The sequence below is a fragment of the Daphnia carinata genome, chromosome 3 (genome assembly GCF_022539665.2).
Source record: "Daphnia carinata strain CSIRO-1 chromosome 3, CSIRO_AGI_Dcar_HiC_V3, whole genome shotgun sequence".
NCBI classification, from domain to species: Eukaryota; Metazoa; Arthropoda; class Branchiopoda; order Diplostraca; family Daphniidae; genus Daphnia; species Daphnia carinata.
Window position 1 is genome coordinate 4,075,846 of NC_081333.1, and position 14,586 is coordinate 4,090,431.

The window sequence follows — 14,586 nt, forward strand, 5'->3', positions numbered from 1 at the left end:
ATCCTTTGTTAATTTTATCTTTTGTCTATTGTGATCCCTACGGATGTAATATGTTCCGTACATAAATTGGCTATTAGACGAGAATTGTGCAAAATAATAAATAATTTCTCTGGTCACTGATAATATAAGTTAAAAAAATTAGGCATTGGAATGCTGGAGCGCGATATGATAACGAACTTTTTTGCCACGCAAATAGCTGTGCGTGTTGTCGAATTCAAAAACGTCTGAATGAAACACAACAACCTTTTATGATACATAATCAGAAATAGGTATAGATCGAATAACTTACAGTTGCCAGGCTGATTGCAAATCACTTGACCCTCTTCCATCACCAAATGGCTGTCAACTCGACACGGTGGAATCAAATCGTTACGGCCTTTGGAATCTTTGCTATAAACCCGAAATCCAATATCGCCACCCTCCGTCATAAACTCCCAGCTATTTTGTAAGATTACAAATGTCAACAAATATTTTTCACCTATCTAAATTACTGAACAAAAAAATTACCTGATCGCCGACCCCGCGATATCGACTTTAAATTTCAATTTCTTTCGGCCACTGCCGCCAGCCATGATGTTCACGGTTTCCATGTAATCCTTGGCCATAGGCGGTTTGTTACACAGGTAATAGGAATGAGGTACTTTACCTCCCATAACAACCTATTTTTCGTCGGTGATAACATTTACTGGTATACAAAATAATGGTGAATAAATTAGCAGAGAATGCTTACCTTGCTAGGGCATTTTGGATCGCCATCAGGATCGGTCATGGTGCCACCGTAATGGGCAGGAAGTTGATCCGCGTCAATTTCTTCCAGCAGAGCGGGCATCCATTCGTTCTTATTGTTACCAAATAGTTTGATTTTGAGAGCGTCGCATTCAGGAATAAATGATTTTGAAATAGAGTAAATCATCGCGAAATACGACGGTACTGTTTCCCGTGAATATTAAAAACATCTATTCTCAGCAAGGACGTCTCGTTAAAACAAAACAATCAATTTTAATTATACAAACCGTTGATGATGAATATTCGTCGAGGATAATCTGGATAATATGCAGACATGAGCTTTGTGAATTCGATCGCAAAATCGATTCCTACACAAAGAGTTGGAGAACATTATAATTTTAAAAAAAAGCTCCAATTAACGTACCTGGCTTATATAGCACATCGTTCAGCTGTAACGCTTCCTGATCGAATATGAATGTACACTTGGAGATTGTTTTGCCAATTCGTTCACTGGCCACGCCAATTGCACGGACATATTTTTCCGTCAACCAAATTAGAAAATTCTTAAACTCTTTCTTTGTGCTGCTTGAAAGAAGTCCTGTCGAATTAATAAAAAAGATGATATCGCTTTAATAATATAATAATTGCTAAAATTTGATTACCCCTCAGGTCCAGTCTTCCCGTAGTATGTATGAACACTGCATAATTAAATTCAATACAGCTATTAGCTTTTCCATGTTCATTTGCATATAGAACTGTTAGGGTACTGACCGGGACAGCCGAATTTATCAACTCCAACTTCACCTTCTGGAAAATACTTCTGGAAAACTTCACTGGGCTTGAAGGTGTCCAAGATTTCGTCCACTCCATTCAAACGTCGCCATTCTAAAGTCTAGGAGTGCAAGGGAATTTTTATGTTACGTGCACATTTTAATATAGTAATAGATTTTCGTACTTGTCGAAGCATTTGCTCTGCATGAGCTATATTCGATCCAGCTGAAACAACGACGTCATACATATTTTGTTTTTTACAGTTGAGAAATTAAATTCTATGGAATGCTCGTGTACCTGTTATCCATTTAAGAAGGAATTCATCTCGTGGGTCGTGTAGTTTGCAATCTCCAATAGCCATCCTTAACTAATCAAGGCAATAAATAAAACGTAATTGAATTAACCCTTAATTTGAGGAAATAATTGCTTGCTCTTCCGTTCAATCACCTGCCGAACAGCGTTTATCTCTTCCTTCGTCAGACCAGAATTTGATTCTGCAGCCACGAATAACATACCAGAAAGTAAAAAAAAAAACAAAAAAAACTATTGCCTTATGTCCTTAAATCATTTCAAATACCTTACCTCTGTGATGTGCGTCATAATTTCCATTACAATCTTGATGTTTGAAATCGTTCTTGTTGTAAAAAAACTAGAAATTTTTCACGCATGTACTAGAGCATTACGAGCATTACTTTTTTGTTTACATACCTCGTCAAACTTGCTTCGCTGAGTCATTTGGGTGTCCATGACCGACATAGAAGTGATGGGAGAAATTTGGTGATAGGAATCCAATGGGTTTTTTCCCTCGTTGAACAAGTTAACTTTCAAAATTTCTAACGTTTGCGTTCTAAAAACAATAGACAATTAACTATTTAGAATTGAATGACAGCAATGAAGGGATTAAAAACGAATGCAAACGATAGCGTCTATTGTGAAACGATTAAATTCAAACACAAATTCAGACGGTGCTGAACAAACGTGTGGTCTACAGTGGGGGTTGGAAACGAATGACGATGTCGGTCCACATGTCTGCTTCATTTTACCTTTTTCGCACTGCCTTGTCTTTGGCTTTACAAAATTATCACTGATGAAACGCCCCCTTTACCTACACGACCTTGACTTTTTTTCTTATGCCTTTCACTACATAACTTTAGAAAAGGGAAAGAAGCTCAATGGTGCGTGGGACAAATGACTGGGAGCGCTTATGCAACTTCTGCATTGAAAGAAATAGCACTCGTGACATTAGGAACCAAACAACTGAGGTAGTTGCATTTTATGTAAATGTGTCAGACGTTCCAGTGTTTAATGTTTGAAAATCAAGGAGGATAATGCCAAGCTGTTTTATTTGTTGACTAATAGTGTACACAGCCTTCATGCAATATAATAGAAGCCAACACAAGCAGCATTTTGATAAACTTTATCGCCTTTAATTCCACCATAAGTTTTTTACCTGATTATATTCTTATATTTAACGATATTAAAATTAAGATATTAGATTTCTCTGTACATTTTGTTTTTCATAAAGCATTTATAATGAGGGTGGGTCGACAATTACGTGGTAGAGAATTTTCTTCCCCCGTAGATAACTGAAAGAATTGTCAAATTCGAAAACATCTGCAAGGAAACAAAAACACATTAATATTAAATATTGTAACATTACAATTTAAGCAATTTATTACAGTTTCCAGGTTGACGGCATTCTATTTGACCTTCCTCCATAATGAGATGACTGTCAACTCGCTCGTTTGGAATCAAATCGTCTTTATCTTTGGAATCTTTTTTATAGATTCGGAATCCCACGTCTCCTCCTTCGGTCATAAACTCCCATCTATGTTCGTGAACGATCGTTCCGCATTAAAATCACCGTCACAACTATAAAATCATTTACCTGATTGTTGAGCCAGCACTGTTAATTTCGAATCTGAGTTTCTTTTTGCCACCAGCCGTGATGTTCATCGTTGTCATGTAATCTTTGGGAACAGGTGTGTTGTTGCTCAAATAATAGGACTCGGGGACTTTACCTCCCATATTAAGCTATATTATACCAAGTGATAATCATTACGGATATGCAAATAACCATTAACCAATGAGCCTGGAACACCTTACCTTGCTGGGGCATGTTGGATCGCCATCGGGATCGGTCATTGTGCCACCGTAATGGGCAGGAAGTTGATCAGCGTCAATTTCTTCTAGCAGAGCGGGCAACCATTCATTCTTATTAGTACCGAATATTTTAATTTTGGGGACGTCGCTTTCGTGTAGAAAGGGCTTTGCCATGGTGACGGCTATTGAAAAATATGACGGTGCTTCGAAATTCCGTTAAATAAGATCAGCAATATGTAAAAACACAAAATTAATCCATTTCGTTTAGAAATTCAAATTTGTAAATCTTTATGGATGAGATACCATTAATGATGAACAATCGACGAGAACTGTCCGGATAGTGGGTAAACATGAGCCTGCAGTTTTCGAGGAAGTGATCCAGCACTGTTGAAAAAAAATCGGGTAAATTAGGCGTGAAATTATACGTACTTTGGGTAATGAGGATTCAATAATTGCACGTACAGCTTTTTTTGGCCAACTGCTTCAGAGTCGTACATTCATAGTCAAAAATATACGTCGACCTTGTGATTTGGCTACCCGTTCGTTCCGTTTCTATTTTAGTCGCGCGGACATAACTTTCCAACATCCACAAAGAATAATCTGAAAGTTCCTTTTTTGTACTACTTAACATTAGTCCTATATCAACAGAAGAGATTTTATTAGTTGTCTCACGATACTGTGTAAGAGGCTCCAGGTTTTACCTGAAAAATCAAATCTACCGAAGGCGTGCACAAAAACTTCAAAGAAAAAACAAATCGATATTCAAAAGATATTGCAAAAACACTTTTGCTTTAAAGTTTATACTTACGGGGGCAACCAAACTTGTCTACTCCGATTTGTCCGAAAGGGAAGTACTTTTTAAAAACTTCCCTAGGAAAGTGCGTTTCCAAAATATCGTCAACTTCATTAATTCGCCGCCATTCCAAAGTCTTGGAGTTTCATAATTAAACAGCAAAGTATTGTACAAATGTATGCATGAAATTGAATGGATTTTTACATACATGCCTCAGCATCTTCTCGGCCCGAGTCACATCGAATCCGAAAACTACAGAACACGAAAGTTTAGCGCGCATTAGGAAAATGAATGAAGGTGTTCTTACCGAACAGCCATTTAAGGATATATACATCCCGAGAATCATGCAACTTGCAATCACTAACGGCATTTCGCAGCTATTAAAACGTAATTAAGACAGAAATATTATTGATTAAGGCAATGTTAGCTAAAAAGAACTTAGATCTTGCCTGTTGGATGGCACTTTTGTGTTTTTCGATTTCAGGTGTCTCATCTGGATTTAAATTCAAAAGAATGATAAAATTTTAATTATTTAAGCGATTTCTATTTGATTCTACCAATGAAGAATGAGCAGTAGTTGCCGTTGGAATCCTGCGACTTTATCTCTTTGCCTGTAAATTTACGCTAATGAAATTTGGGTTAAAGATGACATTATTCATCGTATAACATTTAACTTAAAAAATACCTGGTCAGTCGTAGTCTTTTGTTGCATGGGGTGAAAGGGTGGGCTGTTTATGACCGACATTTCAATGCAAAAAATTCGCGCTGTTCTGTAGAAATGTTTAAGAAAAGTAACAAAATTTCAAGTGGAGTAAGCACAATAAATTTAAGTATTAAAGGCAATGTACTTACAGAAACGTAGTTGTTCAAAGTACCAGGGAAGACTGAAAACGTGATTAACAAAAAGAATGGCTGCTAACAAACAAATGCTGACCCACCCCCGTGTGTGGTAAACAAGCATATTCGGTTTTCTTTCTATCATTTCGAAAGTTTTGACCTAAACAAATCCCTTTTCACATTAGACCTTGGGATGTATTTCCAAAACTAAAAAGGTGAAAATAGTAGAACGAGCCATAGGTCTCCAAAAACTGGTTCTCTTTTACAACTAGATCATTTACAAGTTAGCGCCAGTAAGCAACGAGTCTTAAGGGCTTAGTAAACTCCTTTAAACTATATGCTTTGCTCCTAAGTGCGCTGTTTTAAACGGGAAATTACGGTTCGTTCGGAACAGAAGCGAAAAGATTCTAAAGTTAACAGAAATCTACGCGCGATCCTAATGTAACAAAAACCTCGTGATTTTTCGTTTGATTATTAAACAGCCGTATGAGTTGCAAATCCGGTTTGTTATCACTGCTATTAAAGTATAGCGAATATGGAGTAATACATATGCAATTAAGCGCAGCTACCTGGCATTTCTCCATGAATAAAGCAGCTGTCGGCGTGACGGACTGGAATTCAATCATTCCCTCTTAGTGGTATTGAGGAAGATGTGAAAACCTATGACGCACCCCGATGTCATAAACTCCCGTTTTCTTTACAAGAATTTTTTTATTAAACCAATTCTCTTTGGTTAACATGTCGAAATGTTACCCAAACGTAAAAATGTTTTTCTTCCTTCTACGTCACATACCAGAAAACCGTAGCAATGTAGGCTATCCCTTTTCATGAAAATACAATAGCGAACGATTAAACCTGCTTGGTTTTTTTTTTCACGCACGAACATGAGTGGAGTTTACTTGTAAGTAAAATTGAAAGTACAAAATGAAATTGAGGTCGTAACTACAAAGCCACACGAGTTTCTAACCGGTCCGCCATCCAGAACCGCCACAAGTGTCAAGCAACCCTTCACGACGATATGTAAGTCACACAAAACACGAAACGCTGGGGTAAATCGGGACGTTTTGAAATCACGATATTTAGAGGGTTGAGAAACGTTTTTGAACGATGACTAAATTACCTACCCGATTTAGAAATCGTTGATAAGAAAACGAAATTCAGACTTCCTTATTGACTCATTTTCGCATTGCCTTGATGCCCTTGGAAATGTCAACGCTTTTACGTGCCTAATGCGTCCGTTGCATTGGAGAAATGCTTAGTAGGTAGGTTCCAACCAAATAGGATTATCAACCGGTCCTGTTTATTAGGCGTCCATGTCTGCGCGAAAACGGTTCGTGATAGTCTTTAGATCAAAAAGGAGAACATGCACATAAAGACTTGTGTAAGTGGAGGTTTGCACAGGATTTTGGCTAGAAAACCGTTATGCGATCATACAAAAACAAAGTCCTGAGTATTCCAATTCAAGAAACAAAGGATGGCATTAAATATAAATCTTAATGTATCATTGTGGATCACATGCTTGTCACGCTACCTGTTGATACTGGCGTAATGGCACCTCAATCTCAATCTCAATGCACAGCTGGAGGATGTCTGACCTTGCTCTGAGAACCGAGCTGTGAATACTAGAATTAATAGCTTTCCATACTACTTTAGCAAGAGCTAAGGGTATGGGAAAGAAAACGGGCATGTCCAACCTTGCGAAAAATATTACCAAAAAATCAGGGGTAATGGTAAGAAAACCATTGGAAATGGGCGTTTTGTTTTTACATTTCCTCGACTCTTTTCTTTTTATTCAAATTCAGTAGAAACTTGACCGAGAGTGAGCTTGCCATTTGTTTATTTATTTATAAACAATTTAACATGGACTTTGAGCTGAAATAGGATATCGTCAAGTCATGGCACAGTTTGATAACAAGTAAACGTTGCAGCTGTGTGGAGTCACCACTGAGCAATAAAAAACACTGGACGATTATCGGGCGTGTTGTTCAGCTGCTAGACTTCCGGGTAACGGTGGGTCGACAACGATGTAATAGCGCAGTTTCTTCGGACGTAACATGCTGAAAGTGTTGTCGAACAGGATCACATCTACACATCAAAGGAAATGAAGACATTTAACAAAATTGTTTTACATCAGTGAGCCAACTGTGACTGCATACATTTGCCTGTTCTGGTGCAAATGATTTCGCCTTCTTCGGTGATCAGATGACTCTCTATTCGACTGAAAGGCACCAAATCTTCATTGCCCTCTTCTGGACTCTTGTAATAGACCCGGAAGCCAATGTCTCCGCCTTCCGTCATAAATTCCCATCTAGACAAGTGACATCACGTGTTGCGTTATCGTTGGTTCGTGAATAAATCTACCACTAACGTACTTCAAAATTGAATTTTCGACGTCGATTTTGTATTTTAATTTTTTCCAACCACCTGCCCCAGCGATGATGTTTATCGTTTCCATGTAATCTTTGGCCACAGGTGCACTGTTGCTCAAATAATACGAATAAGGAACTTCTGCGCCCATGTTGAACTTGAAACAAGAGACAACGGGAGTGTGATGGCTTATTTAATTCTTTAAATAGCGTTTGGTTATGTACCTTGCTGGGACATTTGGGGTCACCATCGGGATCTACCATAGTGCCTCCGTAATGCATAGGTAACATATCGGCTTCTATTTCCTCTTGTAGAGCGGCAGCCCATTCTTCCTTGTCAGTGCCGAAGATCCTCATTTTATCGATGGTGGCTTGATGCAGGAAAGGCTTCATAATGTTATAGATGACCGTAAATAACTTGGGCGCTAGTGAAGTCCATATTAAGTTTGCAATCATCCACGAGAAATAATTAAGCTGCTTATACCGTTGATGACAAAAATTCGACGAAGATTTTCGGGGTAATTCATCTCGTAGATTTTCGTTTGTTCTAGTCCAGTTTCCATGACTAGAAAATGAAAATATCAATCAGTAAATCCCGTTCTTTCATGAAAAAAAATTTAATGTATTAGTTATTTAAGTTACCTGGCTTGTAGGTCATTTGTCTCATTGAAAGATTTGTCATGTCGGCGATAAATGTCATTTGGCAGGCAGTGTTCTTTCCTGTGCGGAAGCTTTCTTCACGCATTTCCCGATTTACCTTCTCCGTCATCCACATTTGAAAACGCATATAATCTTTCTTCGTGACCGATTGCAAAATTCCTCTTATATCCATTCGACCGTGAGCGCAGATGAAGACTGTAAATGCATAATTGCATAAATGACAATTATAATTGAACGCGTTGATTTTTGAAAGGGCGGGACTCAGATAAGATGAGAGATCACTCTGGCAAGCAATTTAATCATTTTTTTAACAGTTTTACTAACCGGGACAATCGAATTTATCGTATCCTATTTTTCCTAAAGAAAAATATTTGGTGATGACTTCAGGTGGAGTCCAGTTTTTGACAATTTCATCCACTCCATTCGTTTGTCGCCACGCCAACGACTGTTTACGTAAAAATTAATTCACAATGCTCTTTAAAAAATGCAAATTTGAAAAAATAAACATACCGCACGTATCATTTTCTCCGCTTCGTCGATGTCGAAAGAACGCGCTTTCCAAATTCAAACGTAAATAGTGAAAATTATTTTTTATACTGTAATGCAAGTAATCCTTAACGCTTACCGACAAGCCATTTTAAAAGGTATTCGTCTCTCGGGTCGACCAACTTGCAATCTTGAACACGCTCTTTAAACTGGATTTAAAGAAGAAAAAACGCTCGAACATTCGTGAAAATGTTCACGTAAAATTTATTTTACCTCTTTCAGCACTAACTTGGATTTTTCGTCCAACTTAGATAGCTCCATTTCGATCCACTTTCGAGTACAGAGTCAGAACATCAGACAGAAATACTAAAACTCTGCAGCCATCTGCGCTATCAAAATTTGTGTATGTTCGTATTATGTGTGTTACCATGCCAGACGTATTGAGATAACATAAAGTGATAAGCAATATTGCCAGCATCCTAGATAATTTTGGAACAATGCGACAAACGGCCTTGTCTAAATGACAGGGCAACTCTCATGAGCCAGGCCAGTCTCCCTTGCATGCCGTTGCGGCTCTGATTCGTCACTACCGCTATGCATAAAAACAACAGCTTTTAACTGATCCTGTAATCAGAGTGGGGTATAGCATTATTTGTTAGAAAATTTGGTGATTTTTTTTTGTACAACAAGGCCGTTTTTTGTTGTTAAATTGTCTCCCTGTTCATTTACATGACTGACTTGTCCTCCGTTATGCAAATTATTAGTTAATAAAAATAAACCAACGTTTCTTCTCGGCTGAGAAAGAATTCTGAATCCGCATGGACTGTGTCCCATGGATCCGATAGCACCACTTTGAGGGCATTAGTTTTCAAAGATAAAAGACAATTGTTCCAAGAATATTAAAAATAAAACTTTATTCTTGTCAAAACTGATATTTTTCTTTGATTTTTGAGTATCAAAGAAAATATGCTTTTTTAAAATTCAAACTGTGAAAAACTTAAACAGGGTAGCACCTTATGGGTAATGAGAATTACTTATCTATTCGTGGGCTTGACGACGTCGATGTTGTACCACAGCTTCTTGTAACGGAAATAACTATACGAATTGTCAAACTCCATTATGTCTAGAAATAAAGACAAAACATTTAATTAAGTTCCAGGTCGTAAACCCGACTGCTATGTCGTTTACATCTGCCGCTGTAAATACAAACAATCTCTCCCTTTTCCATCAGCTGATGACTTTCGTAACGATCACGCGGTAGAATTAACATTTCTTCGCCATTTTCCCTCATGTAAGCCAGTTGGAAATTAATGTCACCCTCTTCTGTCACAAACTCCCATCTTATACAGGGAAATCAAACTGACGTTACGTGAGAAGTTAGATAGAAAACGTAATTGCATTACCTGAGTAGCGATTTAGCTTCATCGACTGTTATTTCTATCAATTTTCGCTTGCCAGCTGGAATCAGATCGCTTATCATTTGGTTTCCAGGCACAGGTTGTTTCCTCTCCAAGTAATAGGTTTTAGGAACTTGGCCACCCATGCTTATCTATTGACAAGATACTTACAAGGAAAGCCAACAAAATTAGCAAATAGCCAATACCTTCGTAAGGCACATGGGATTACCGTCGGGATCGACCATGGTGCCCCCATAATGGACGGGAAGTTGGCTGGCGTCAATTTCTTCTAATAATGCGTCCTTCCACATCTTTGAGTCATGGCTAAATATGCTAAGTTTGGCTAGCGTGGCAGGACTGAGAAATGGTTTAACGAAGGTAAATACCGTTGAAAAAATCTGGGGAACTGTAAAGAAGATCAAAAGTTTGAGACATTAACGAATCGGAAGCTCTGGTTTTTGCTCGCTATTTAATTACCATTGATGACGAAGACTCGGCGAACTCCTTCGGGATAATTAGCTAAAAACATTCTTGTCAAGTCCATCCCAACTTCCATAACTAAAAAAATGTTGGAATTTGTTATTCGTACTTTTGTTTTCGTTTACTGTAGAATGAGTGTTTTACATTGTTTGGTGATCTGATTAATTGACAGTTCTGCCATGTCAATCACGAGTGTCTGATACGACACAGGTTTGCCAGTAACAAGAGAATTTTGATGCATTTGGCGATGGCTCATTTCGGTGACGTAGACGACGTAGCGGAGGTAATCCCGCTAAAAATGACAAACCAAAAGTAATTTTCGTGAAGAATGTAATTTTAAACAACGTTTAAGATTCCCACCTTTGAAACGGATTGCAGTAATCCCACCATATCCATCCGACCAAACGCGTTTATCCATACTATTTTAAAAAATAAGCAATTTATAGCGCATAATTATTTTGAGAAATTAGGTCTTTTGATGATTTACCAGGGCAGCCAAACTTGTCGCTGCCGACCGATCCCATTGCGTAATATTTTTTCACCACTTCTGGCGGTGTCCAGTTCTCTAAAATCCCGTCAATCTGGTGGATTTGGCGCCATTCTAACGACTTGAAAATTATTCTTAAAGCGGTACGCAAGCCATCGCATTTCAAAGTCCACTTACTTGTAGAAGCATAGCCTCAGCTTTTTGGACGTCGAAATCGCGAGCTGTGCTCAATGAACATTGTTTAAATATCAAATTCCACTTAACAACATAAAAATGGAACCGAAGTAGAGTCCAATTTTCTTTAAATTTCAGATAATTATGGTTTTCCCTCTTGCGCAAATAGCATGTTTACAGCCTACACTTTATTATATTACAATTGATTTTGAAAAGGTAAACAGATAAACGACGTTATAAATGATTAGAAAGGTAGGAGTGAATTAAAAGCGATTGATAGGTAAGACATATTACCCACGAGCCATTTAAGGACGTAGTCATCGGTCCATTCTGGTGGCCGGTAATTCGCCACAGCATCTGCAAACTAATGGGAGAAGAAATAAGAACACAAATGGTTTATCTTTCTAAATTCTTCGATGGTAAAAGTTCAAGAAAACAACACCGAAGTTTCTGCAAGATTTATCCCCCCCTCCCCCGTTTTTCTAGCAATCGCACTGAAAGAGGTTAGGTACTGTTCAGACTTGTTTGCTTACTCTGTCTCCGACATTTTGATTTGTAACCCTTCTTCCTTTGAATTTTTCATATTTTCTCTACTCCTGTCGGAATACGAAAAACACAATTCCGTCGAACAAACTTTTAAATGAAACTGCATGACAATGCAGGTAATTTACCTGATTGAATAAAATCCTTTGGCTAGGGTTTAGCTTTGCAAGTTCCATCACCGAAATACGAGGGGAAAATGATGCTTTCTCACAAATAGAAAGGCAGTCACGACACTTCAAGATCCGTGCGTTTCTAGATTGGCCGAATTCCAAAATTGAGGGAGTAAATAAACCTTAGTCGATTTGACATTTACACCAAAACGTAATGCGGGGTTCACTTGCGGAGTGAGTAGCTGGGGGGATACAGCCTGTCAGATTATTTTACTGATGGATGCACAATTGCGCGGATGCAGTATCAGATCTGGTGAGTTCTTTACACTCCAGATTAGAAGGACAACAAATGTAGGTCGGCTCTCGGCCGCTAAAAACTTCACACTAACATTGGGGCATTGGAAAACAGGTTAACAAAGTTTTAAGGCCCTCTGGTGTATGTTCAACCTACTACTTTGTTCTATAGCTTATATTTAATGATTCTTCTCGGTTATGTAACAACCGCAGGTGGTTTGGGCTTACACGCTTTCTTGATTCAGTCGCGTTCTCGGGATTTCATCAGAATGCATGGTACATTTGTCAAAAAACCTAATATAGCGAATAGCGATCAACAAGATATGCAACACGAATTGTATCCTTCAGATCTTTGAACACGTTTCAACGTCTAAAACAGAGCTGTTATGACAGACGCGCTTGAATCTAAAAATTTTAAGGATTAACCTAAATAATAAGCTACCGCCAACTATAATCGGTTTGCGTTATTATTTTCTTTTTTCTTTTGTAGCCTTTTGTTTTTCTTGCGTTACATACGGTTGCAAGAGTTAAACTATAAAATACCCGAAGCTGCTGGCGCAACAGTAAAAAAATTATTTTATTTATCCCGCGGATTAGCAGTTGCTGCAGCAGACGCTTTCGTAAGAGCGCCATAAAAATCAAACTTCACCGGGTTGTTAGTTCTTCCGCTCTTGTTTTGCTCGGTTGAATTAATCACGCATTTTTTTTACTATCTTGAATACTTTTATAAGTATTCACAGGCACCCACTTGAAAAATATGCCAAACATAAAATCGTTTTATGTGAGTGTCCTGTCTCAATCTCTTTCTCCTTGTGAACAGTTTCTGGCTGCTGGAACCAATTTCGGAAATGTCAACATATTTAAGTATTCATCTTCGTTAGAAATTTTCATGGCGGTATTTTGTTAAGATGATCTGCCTTTAGCATCAAAACTTTGTACCAAGAAGATGTGAATCAAGGACCCCGTGATCTCCTGACTCTACCACAGAAATGCTTTTCCGTTAGTGAGAAAAGCTTACAAACTATGACATCTTCAAATGATAATCTGATGATTGGAGGTAAAAATTGTATACAAGGATTCAGCTGGAATGAGCTGGTAGCTCCTAAAAAGAGTGATCTGGAAATAAAGCCTTGTTGGACTGTTGATCTGCGTTTACCAACGTGAGGCTTTTTATTATTTGCGAATGAGCCATCACAATTAACTAATTTATTTCCCATATTTCAAGTGATTTTGGTTCAAAAGAAACTGTGGATTGCCTTATTAACGGAGAAAATTTTTCAGCTTATGCTGCTTGTGGTGACAACAATGTCCATCATGTTGACCTTGAGTATGGAAAAGTTAAACTTACTTTCTCTGGCCATACTGATTTTATCCACTCAATGTCTCACATGTATGTTTTCCTATTATTGATTTCATTTATTGTCAAAACTAATGGCAACTATTTTTTTCTGTTAGTGGGAATCAGTTATCAAGTGCAAGTGAAGATGGAACTGTTTGCATCTGGGATACACGAAAACCAAAACCGGTGCATGTGATTACACCACATTTAGAACCTAAACTGAATCGGCCTCAGCTGGGAAAGTGGATTGGTGCAGTTACGATGAACGAAGATTGGCTTGTAAGTATATTTTGCCATGAAAATTAAACAAGATCTATAACAATTAATTGTAATTGTGCATTAAACCTGTCATAAAGGTATGTGGTGGCGGCCCGCACTTAGGACTTTACCATTTACGTTCTTTAACGATGAGCAAAGTGTTATTAGAAGACGACACTCATGGTGTTAACAATGTACTGTTCCACGAAGATAGTATCATTGTTGGCTTAGACGGGCCGTTTGTCTATCATTGGTATTACAAAAGTTTTTATTCCTGTCCTTTTTCGTCCTTTACATAACGATATGATGGTACTTATCGGTGTTTTTTTAAGCTTATTTTCGGGTGATATTACCGTAAATATGCCTACTAGCGCTCTTCGGGTCTACAGCGTTTGTTTACAGAAAAAGGATGCAAATAAGGTACATAAATGTAAAAAATCTGGATGTGATTTGGATTGTTTCAAAGAAATTTTGATTATTTCAGTTGCTGTTTGTTGGTGGATCTGGTGGGGATATTGATATATGCACCGGCACTAAATTACAAGACCAAGTTATTCGCTGTCTGTCGTGAAACTTTGTCTCGTGTTTGAATAGTGTTTCTATCGTCCATCGCTCGAACATTTCATAATCTTAAAAATATGAACATATGAAACTCTGTGTCAAGATGTTTTCATAGAGAAATACATCGTGATATTTAATTGTTTTGATTATTGATTAGAAGATATCACAAGATGTAATTATGTTAATTAAAATTTAACGTCA

At 37.9% G+C, this 14,586-nt stretch overlaps 5 protein-coding genes across 5 annotated transcripts; 1 reads left to right on the top strand and 4 right to left on the bottom strand.

Annotated features, from left to right (window-relative positions):
* Positions 1-9: 9 nt before the first annotated feature.
* On the bottom strand, positions 10-2,504 carry LOC130693585 (SEC14-like protein 2). The gene is made up of 13 exons (XM_057516754.2): positions 2,206-2,504; positions 2,080-2,146; positions 1,945-1,991; positions 1,795-1,864; positions 1,682-1,722; positions 1,498-1,618; positions 1,389-1,424; positions 1,151-1,324; positions 1,014-1,094; positions 731-930; positions 508-659; positions 290-438; positions 10-224 (listed from the first exon to the last, which is right to left on the bottom strand). The coding sequence occupies exons 1-13, from the start codon at positions 2,251-2,253 to the stop codon at positions 139-141; spliced, it is 1,272 nt and encodes a 423-aa protein (XP_057372737.1). The 5' UTR covers positions 2,254-2,504; the 3' UTR covers positions 10-138.
* Positions 2,505-2,988: 484 nt separating this feature from the next.
* Positions 2,989-5,403, bottom strand: LOC130693584 (SEC14-like protein 2). Its single transcript, XM_057516752.2, has 14 exons — positions 5,246-5,403; positions 5,079-5,158; positions 4,951-5,017; positions 4,843-4,886; positions 4,701-4,770; positions 4,602-4,645; positions 4,409-4,529; positions 4,302-4,337; positions 4,063-4,236; positions 3,904-3,984; positions 3,604-3,803; positions 3,386-3,531; positions 3,177-3,325; positions 2,989-3,111 (listed from the first exon to the last, which is right to left on the bottom strand). The coding sequence occupies exons 1-14, from the start codon at positions 5,373-5,375 to the stop codon at positions 3,026-3,028; spliced, it is 1,428 nt and encodes a 475-aa protein (XP_057372735.1). The 5' UTR covers positions 5,376-5,403; the 3' UTR covers positions 2,989-3,025.
* Positions 5,404-7,050: 1,647 nt separating this feature from the next.
* Positions 7,051-9,320, bottom strand: LOC130693587 (SEC14-like protein 2). The gene is made up of 10 exons (XM_057516755.2): positions 9,016-9,320; positions 8,882-8,951; positions 8,767-8,810; positions 8,581-8,701; positions 8,239-8,451; positions 8,081-8,161; positions 7,822-8,021; positions 7,603-7,754; positions 7,387-7,538; positions 7,051-7,315 (listed from the first exon to the last, which is right to left on the bottom strand). Exons 1-10 carry the CDS (start codon positions 9,061-9,063, stop codon positions 7,200-7,202), a joined length of 1,197 nt encoding a protein of 398 aa, XP_057372738.1. The 5' UTR covers positions 9,064-9,320; the 3' UTR covers positions 7,051-7,199.
* Positions 9,321-9,639: 319 nt separating this feature from the next.
* On the bottom strand, positions 9,640-12,284 carry LOC130693591 (SEC14-like protein 2). Its single transcript, XM_057516760.2, has 11 exons — positions 11,952-12,284; positions 11,575-11,644; positions 11,284-11,327; positions 11,107-11,227; positions 10,980-11,038; positions 10,764-10,911; positions 10,617-10,697; positions 10,346-10,545; positions 10,146-10,291; positions 9,931-10,082; positions 9,640-9,865 (listed from the first exon to the last, which is right to left on the bottom strand). The coding sequence occupies exons 1-11, from the start codon at positions 11,997-11,999 to the stop codon at positions 9,777-9,779; spliced, it is 1,158 nt and encodes a 385-aa protein (XP_057372743.1). The 5' UTR covers positions 12,000-12,284; the 3' UTR covers positions 9,640-9,776.
* A 595-nt stretch (positions 12,285-12,879) lies between these two features.
* On the top strand, positions 12,880-14,522 carry LOC130693592 (THO complex subunit 6 homolog). The gene is made up of 7 exons (XM_057516761.2): positions 12,880-13,091; positions 13,151-13,387; positions 13,453-13,617; positions 13,683-13,845; positions 13,923-14,077; positions 14,157-14,244; positions 14,309-14,522. Exons 1-7 carry the CDS (start codon positions 12,985-12,987, stop codon positions 14,393-14,395), a joined length of 1,002 nt encoding a protein of 333 aa, XP_057372744.1. The 5' UTR covers positions 12,880-12,984; the 3' UTR covers positions 14,396-14,522.
* Positions 14,523-14,586: the final 64 nt, after the last annotated feature.

Excerpts from the sequence above, each read along its gene's own strand:
- LOC130693585 (XM_057516754.2), bottom strand. The coding sequence starts at position 2,253 with ATGTCGGTCATGGACACCCAAATGACTCAGCGAAGCAAGTTTGACGAG. Across the intron at positions 931-1,013 it reads ACGAATATTCATCATCAACG|TACCGTCGTATTTCGCGATG; the intron begins GTTTGTATAATT and ends CACGGGAAACAG. Across the intron at positions 439-507 it reads ATCGCGGGGTCGGCGATCAG|CTGGGAGTTTATGACGGAGG; the intron begins GTAATTTTTTTG and ends CTTACAAAATAG.
- LOC130693584 (XM_057516752.2), bottom strand. The coding sequence starts at position 5,375 with ATGATAGAAAGAAAACCGAATATGCTTGTTTACCACACACGGGGGTGG. Across the intron at positions 4,771-4,842 it reads ACAAAAGTGCCATCCAACAG|CTGCGAAATGCCGTTAGTGA; the intron begins GCAAGATCTAAG and ends ACGTTTTAATAG. Across the intron at positions 3,532-3,603 it reads ATCCAACATGCCCCAGCAAG|CTTAATATGGGAGGTAAAGT; the intron begins GTAAGGTGTTCC and ends GGTATAATATAG.
- LOC130693587 (XM_057516755.2), bottom strand. The coding sequence starts at position 9,063 with ATGGAGCTATCTAAGTTGGACGAAAAATCCAAGTTAGTGCTGAAAGAG. Across the intron at positions 8,702-8,766 it reads CGGAGAAAATGATACGTGCG|TCGTTGGCGTGGCGACAAAC; the intron begins GTATGTTTATTT and ends TTACGTAAACAG. Across the intron at positions 8,022-8,080 it reads TCGAATTTTTGTCATCAACG|CGCCCAAGTTATTTACGGTC; the intron begins GTATAAGCAGCT and ends GGACTTCACTAG.
- LOC130693591 (XM_057516760.2), bottom strand. The coding sequence starts at position 11,999 with ATGGAACTTGCAAAGCTAAACCCTAGCCAAAGGATTTTATTCAATCAG. Across the intron at positions 11,328-11,574 it reads CGTCCTTAAATGGCTCGTGG|CTCGCGATTTCGACGTCCAA; the intron begins GTAATATGTCTT and ends CATTGAGCACAG. Across the intron at positions 10,546-10,616 it reads CCGAGTCTTCGTCATCAATG|TTCCCCAGATTTTTTCAACG; the intron begins GTAATTAAATAG and ends TCTTCTTTACAG.
- LOC130693592 (XM_057516761.2), top strand. The coding sequence starts at position 12,985 with ATGCCAAACATAAAATCGTTTTATGTGAGTGTCCTGTCTCAATCTCTT. Across the intron at positions 13,388-13,452 it reads GTTGATCTGCGTTTACCAAC|TGATTTTGGTTCAAAAGAAA; the intron begins GTGAGGCTTTTT and ends CCATATTTCAAG. Across the intron at positions 13,846-13,922 it reads CGATGAACGAAGATTGGCTT|GTATGTGGTGGCGGCCCGCA; the intron begins GTAAGTATATTT and ends CCTGTCATAAAG.